This window comes from Cynocephalus volans, chromosome 7 (assembly GCF_027409185.1).
Source record: "Cynocephalus volans isolate mCynVol1 chromosome 7, mCynVol1.pri, whole genome shotgun sequence".
Lineage (NCBI taxonomy): Eukaryota > Metazoa > Chordata > Mammalia > Dermoptera > Cynocephalidae > Cynocephalus > Cynocephalus volans.
This window is the reverse complement of record NC_084466.1, coordinates 129,093,383-129,100,044: the sequence shown is the minus strand read 5'-3', so window position 1 is coordinate 129,100,044 and position 6,662 is coordinate 129,093,383. Positions and strand designations below refer to the sequence as shown.

At 55.0% G+C, this 6,662-nt stretch overlaps 1 protein-coding gene across 1 annotated transcript; it reads right to left on the bottom strand.

The window, feature by feature from the left end:
* Positions 1–813: 813 nt before the first annotated feature.
* On the bottom strand, positions 814–5,232 carry MARVELD1 (MARVEL domain containing 1). The gene is made up of 2 exons (XM_063102988.1): positions 3,141–5,232; positions 814–1,700 (listed from the first exon to the last, which is right to left on the bottom strand). The coding sequence occupies exon 1, from the start codon at positions 5,230–5,232 to the stop codon at positions 4,711–4,713; it is 522 nt and encodes a 173-aa protein (XP_062959058.1). The 3' UTR covers positions 814–1,700; positions 3,141–4,710.
* Between the last annotated feature and the right edge of the window lie 1,430 nt (positions 5,233–6,662).

Sequence of the window (6,662 nt, the reverse complement as noted above, 5' to 3'; positions counted from 1 at the left end):
GCATCAGATCCCAGCCCAGAGCTGTTCTAGGTGAGTCTTGAGAACCAGCAGTTGAATCCTGTTTGCCAGCTGCAGACATCAAGCCCACGGCACGGGAAAGAGGAGCTGGAGGAAGTCTCTTAAGTCTGCCCCCACACTCTTTCCAGGGCATCTCAGCAGGCAGCGGCTGGTGGCTGGCAGGGCAAATGACCTCTGGGGAACCAGGGGAAAGCTGGCTGGGGTGTGGTCCCAGAAGCAACACCAAAGCAGGCACAGCAGTCTGCAGGAAAAACTGGGGCCTGGGCTCCAGAAGACCCCAACTCTGCCCCAATCAGCTGTGTGGCATTAGGTGGGTTGCCACCCCACCATAGATTTGGTTTCCCCTCTGTAAAATGAGAGGATTGGACTAGAACAGGGCCCTTCTTGCTCGACAACCACAGTCATTCTGTGCCTGTAATGACAGGCAGCAGAGCTCCCAAACAGAGGGCCCATTGAGAGCCAGGATAGGAGCCTCTGGAAAAAAAGCCCTCCAGCCTCAGGCGGGGACAGACACACGCAGTTTTCTTCCCTCTGGTTCCTGCCCTCAGGCAACCTCTGTCCTCTGCCACTAACTGTGCTGGAAATCTGTGAACTCATTTTTCTTTCCCTGCCAGGAGTGGGGAAGCCAGGGAGGAGGAGAGGAAGGAGGCAACAGGACAGAGAGGCATAATGAGATGGAGGGAGGTTGGGGGACCTGGCACAGAGGGTTACTGCACAGGACCAGGAGAGAAGACACATACACCAAGTTCAGACAACCAACCTTTATTCAGAAAAGCATATTAGTAATTACCCTAAACTACTGAATCAGGCACATCGGTCCCCTCTCCCTAACCACCTTCATCCCTCCCAAACCCACTTTCTCTTTAGGCCTTTGTAGAACACTGTAGAAATACTCTCCCGGGTCCACAAGTGGCTCCAGACTTTGGGGTCGTATTGGGCTGGACTGAGTCCTGGTATCCAAAGAGAGAGGCCTAGGAGGCCACCTCCAGTACCCAAAACTTCTGGGCCAGGTCAGGTGGCCATACCTATGGCACAGGCTCTTGAGGGGGAGGGTGGGTGTGGTGGCAGTCTTAAAAATCTTTCTCACATCAGACAGAAGAGGGACCACCAAGCCACTGGAAGCCAAGTGGGGAGACGCATCTAGAAGAGCCAGTGAGCTCTGGAATGCTGCAGGCATGTCTGGATGGATAAGGCACCGTGAAGGCTAAGGGGATGTCTGCTCCTGAGTAAGGTCACCTGACCACAGACAGAGCACCAGGGGTTAGGGGGCTAAGAAGGAGATCCTGAGGGGGCTGGACCTGAGCTGAGGATGCAACTTAGATGGTGATATAAAAAAAGAAAAAGCTAGAAGTAAAACCCATTGTTTAGGGTACAGGGGTGTACAACTCAGTTCCAGGTGCCTGGAATCTTGTGCCCAAATCATAGCACAAGGACAATCAGGAATTCTCTAGGTTAAGCCAAAAATCCATCTTTGCCCATCTTGGCTCTTCCATCAGATGGCATGGAAGGTAAGCTGCTGGGCAGAGGTCATTCCCTCTCCCCACCTCCCCCATCACCAGTGAAGACTCTGAAAACTTCTGCTGGCCAAGGCCAGACTGGTGTTGCCAGCCCATGGAAGCAGGTCCTGGGAGAGGTTGGCAAGACCAGCTTTGGAATCTGCACAGCCTCAGCAACATGGGAACCTGCAACAGAAGAACCAAAGTTACTGGGCTTCCAAAGCACCCCGATTGTCCCAGCAAAGCCCATCCCAGGCTCTGGCTGACAGCAGCAGTTGGGGCTGAGGGGACAGTTACCCTTCCTAGAATATGGCAGTGGGACTCAGCCCGAGACATTGAAGGACTCAGAGGACCCTTGGGGCTTAGTGTTCTGGGATTTCCCAGAGGAAAGAAAAAGTAACAAAAATAACCACAATTTTAACAGTACAGAGTTTCAGTTTTGCAAGGTGAAAAAAGTTCTGAAAATGGATGGTAGTGAGGGTTACACAACAATGTGACTTACAATGTGAATGCCACTGAATTGTGCACTTAAAAACGGTTAAAATGGTAAATTTTATGTTTTGTAGATTTCACCATAATTAAAAAGAATTTTTTAAAATAACCACATTAACAATATCTACTGTGTATTGACCCCTTACTGCATATAGTACAGCCCAGTCCTGAAGAAGCCAGACTGCCAGGGTTCAAATCCGAGTTCCACCACTCAATAGCTGGGAGACCTCGGGCAAGATATTTAACCTCCCTGGGACTCGTGTTCCTCATATGAAATATGAGAATAACATTAGAACCCACCTCAATAGGGTAATTGAGAGAATAAATGAACACAATCATGCATTGCATAACGACGCATACATGATGGTAGTCCCATAAAATTATAATGGAAGTCTGGCAGGTTAGCTCAGTTAGAGTGTGGGGCTGATATCACTAGTTCCAGGGTTTGATCCCTGTATCAGCCAGCTGCCAAAAAAAAAAAAAAAGATTATAATGAAGCTGAAAAATTCCTATCGTCTAGTGACATCTTAACCTAATGTCATAGTGCAACGCATTACTCACGTAGGAGCAATAGGCTATACCATATAACCTAGGTGTGTAGTACGCTGCACTACCTAGGTTTTTGTAAGTACACCCTGAGGTCTGCACAATGAAATACCCTAACAACTTATTTCTAAGAACTATGTCCCCATCGTCAAGCAACGCAAGACTGTATGCGTAAAATGCTTTGAGCAGTGCCAGCCACATGGGAGGGCCACATAGGTGCTATGTTGACGACGTATGTAATACTCACATAACAGCTCTACATCCCCACCCCCACCACCCCCCTCACAATCCCAGCAGAGAAACTTAACACCTCTACACCTAAGCTTTAAAAACATGCTCAAAAAACACATGGCCTCCCCTGTTCTAGTTTCTAATCCAGAGAAAGTTGAGCTTTTTATAAAAAGAGCAGACATCTGAAGGATTTAGCAAAATGCTTGAATTTTCACAACTCTTTGGACATTGTGGTTATGATGTCACCCCTCCAACTTGCTCTAAATAAAAACTCTTTAACTTCTGGAAAAAGAGGAGGTTCTGTGCTTTTTATTCAAAAGCCTATGACCCCTTCCAGGAAACCAAGAAGCGTCTTACCTTGGAGGCCTGTCCAGCTGTTCACCCCAGCTCCAGAGAGACGATTATTCTCTTTGGTGAGTGGGACGCATCCTGCCAGCTGCTCAGGTCAATGGCAGGATCTCTTACAGGTGACTTTCCTTTAGCTGGGAAACCATCTGGATAACCTTGGCTTTATTTCTCCAACGATGTAAAGGAATGGTCAAATTTGCCAGTTCCCAGGTCTCCGGCTGGCTAGGGACAGCTATCTCCTTCCTCACTGGGGAGGCGGGTGCCTCCCTCTGCTAGAGAAATTCTCTGGGAAAAAGAAGGAGCTCCCCAAATCTTCAGATAGACCACGGCCAATGTGTTGGGCTCCTTAGGAATGAATGAGAGACAGGACAGTACAGGGCTGCTTGAAACCTTAAGTGGGAAAAATTGGTCCAGGCCCAGAACAAGTTAATACAGTAAACTAATTACTTGGAATTCTTTTACAGTGGGACTTCTCAGAGTCTTTGATATGCTAACGAGCATCCTGAATCTCCAAGAAAGAGAGATAGCACCATTGGCACACCCATTTGGCTTTGAATCCCTCTTCTGGAGGGGGAGATCCAGTACCAGGGTTCCTGGCACACCCATGACTTCAATATAAACAGCGCTGGACTGCTAGTAGGGAGTTGGGATGCTAACCTTATTTCGGCTGTTCCCAAGCGCAGGCTCTGGGTCCCCAACTGTAAAAAAGAACGGGTCGGGCTCACCCTAACATTCTGCGATGGTCGTGTGGGATCTCTAATGCAAACAGATATTGCGGGTTGGGGGTGGAGCAGAAGCCTGTGAGAGGAAGGCAAGGAACGATGTGTCACTGCGAGGCCAAGGCAGTTTGTGTTTGGGCCTGGCCTGCATGAATCCCGAGGACAAAGACGGAGAAGACCGCAAAGGTGTGAGGGTACAGCCCACGGGTCCTTCCTATCCATCCCCTCTGCAGATGGGCCCCACCCTGAGACATCAAAGCACCGAGGGATGGGCAGGGAGCGACCGCGCAGGATGGCCGCACAATTCGAAGCTAAAACCAAACTCGTCGCTCATCCTGGGACCAGCTGAGGCCCGTCCCAGCTCCGCCCGGGGCTGCGTGCCTGCCTTTTACAGCACCCGAGGCTGGAAGAGGGGCCGGGGAAGGGGGTGCTCTTCCCACCGCGGGGCAGAAGGGAGGGGGGCAGTGGCGCAGCCACAGACTGGTTCCAATTTGGGAGCCTCCCCCGGATCTACGCGGCGCCTGTCCACGTCTCGCTCTAAGCGGTGAAGGGGAAGAGGAACCGCGAGGTTTCGGCCCAGGGCGGCCCATCCGAGTGTGCGTCCTCCCCTCGGATCGCAGCCTGCGGTGGTCCCTGGAGACGGCGTGTGCAGCGCTGCTGACCCGACTCCGGGCGGTGGCGTTACCGTCGGGCGGGAACTGCGTGTCAGGGTTCCTGGTCGCGGGCGGCAGTGGAAACGCAGGGCGAGGGGAGGGTGCCAGGGCGCACCGGTGCGGGGCGGCGGCGGCAGGAAGGTCTGGGGGCGCTGGTCTCCGGAAGGTCCCCCGCCCCGATCGCGGCCACGGCGGGCGCGGGCAGCCTCACGCCACCTCCTGCTTGCCCTGGCAGCGACGGCAGCAGCCGTAGAGCGCCGAGAGCAGGTAGAGGCCGAGGCAGAGGCCGCCGCAGACGGCGGCCGCCAGGAAGGCGTGGTAGGCGCAGGGCAGCGGGTAATCCTTGAGGTTGCAGTAGCTGTGGCGCTGGGTCTGGTCGATCATGATGCCCGTCGCGGCGCCGTAGAGCGCGGCCGCCAGCAGGTCGTGCGCCACGTTGACCACGAGCCAGCGCGAGCCCAGCACGGGCACCAGCTCGTGCTTGCCCAGCAGAGTGAGGAAGTAGAGGCCCAGCGTCGTCAGCCAGAAGAGCACGGACACGAAGAGCGCGAAGTGCACGGGGCCCTGGTACTTGCTCGTGGCGATGGTGATCCAGAAGGCGGCGCCGGCCAGCAGCTGCAGCAGCCGCAGCACGCCCAGCGGGCCGCGCAGGAAGGGCCGCTGCAGGCTCACCGCGCCGCGGGCCGCGCGCGCCTGGGGCGGCGGCTGGCGCGGAGGCGGCGGGAGCATGGCCCCCGGGCGCGGTGGCGGCGGCCGCGGCGCCCCGAGCAGCGGAATGGCGGCGCCTTGGTCGCGGGGGCGGCCCGGCCGAGGTGCCCGCTGCGCCCGCCGCGACCTCCTCGCCTGGCTCCCCCTCCTAGTCTGTCCCTCTTCCTCTCCCCTCCTCCCCTCCCTCCTCCCTCCGGCCCTCCTCTCTGTCTCTCTCCCTCTCTCCACCCTCCTGCCCGCCCTTTTCCCTTCCCCTCCGCCATCTCCTCCCCCGCTCGCGCCTCCCGGCTTCCTGCCATCTCTCTTTCCGTCCGCCTCGGCGGCCTCACCACCCTGGCGCCCCGCTTTCCCCTCCGCGCCAGTCTCGCAGCGCCGAGCCCTTCATCCTCGGGGCAGGGCGGCGCGCGCCCCCCCGGCTCCGTCCAGCCTCGAGGGCAAAGCCCCTGACTGGGCCCCCTCTTTCCCCTTTCTCCTGTCATCCCCCGCCCCCTCCCCCCGGGCCTTGTGGTCCCTCCGTGGCACCGGAGGAGAGCAGTCCTGGGCTTGCGCTGACACCGTTCTCACCTGCCATCCGCAGTATCCCGTCAGTGCCCACCTCAAACTCACCCTGTCCAAAGCTGGCCTCAGGCTTCCTCTCAGCCATCGAGTTCCGCGTGTCAGAGCAAGGACCCATCACCCCTCCCACACGGCAACAAGCAGATCGACCCCACTCTCTTTTATTCAGCCCCTCCTGCCCATCCGTCCCTCTTGCCTAGATTACAAATACGCCACCTCACGTGGCTGGGACACAAACCCAGGCCCAAGAGCCAGCAAAGCCCGTGTGCCTAACTGCTGGGCAAAACGGTCTGTAATGGAGCCTACTGATGCTTTACATGACTGTCATTACCGTGCTAACGTTTCACGTGCATTCTCACTTAAGCCTCAGAACAACCCAAGCGATATATACAATTACTTTCCTCATTTTACTGAGGAGGGGAACAAAGGCTGGTGGGGTTCAGTCCAGGAAGCTGGTCATTATGGCTGATCTCTCTTCTCTTCCTTTCAGACCCAAACTTTGAGCGCTGAGGCAGCTTTCCAAAACATGGACCTGGTTGTTTATTCATTACGCTGCTTCCCCCACTGACCACAGGATAGAGTTCTGTCCCTTCTATCTGATGTATTTCACAGTCTGGCCCCAAACAACTTCCAGTTTCCTGGTTTTCTACCTCCTTCCCTTACCCATGCTCCCACCCAGCATGTCTATCCTACCAATCCTCTTAATTTGTCCAAATAAACTCAGAATGCCCTTCATTCCCAGATCCTACCTGGCCAGCAAACTCCTACTTATCCTTCAATTCCCAGTTTAAATGCTGCTTCCTCTTGATCCAGCCTCCCAGGTTGTTGGTTACTTGCTAGTCTAGGTCTCTACTTGGATCATCCCTCTGCAGTAGTTCTGGGTCAGCTACATTGTA

Coding starts and splice junctions, on each gene's coding strand:
- MARVELD1 (XM_063102988.1), bottom strand. CDS start 5,232: ATGCTCCCGCCGCCTCCGCGCCAGCCGCCGCCCCAGGCGCGCGCGGCC.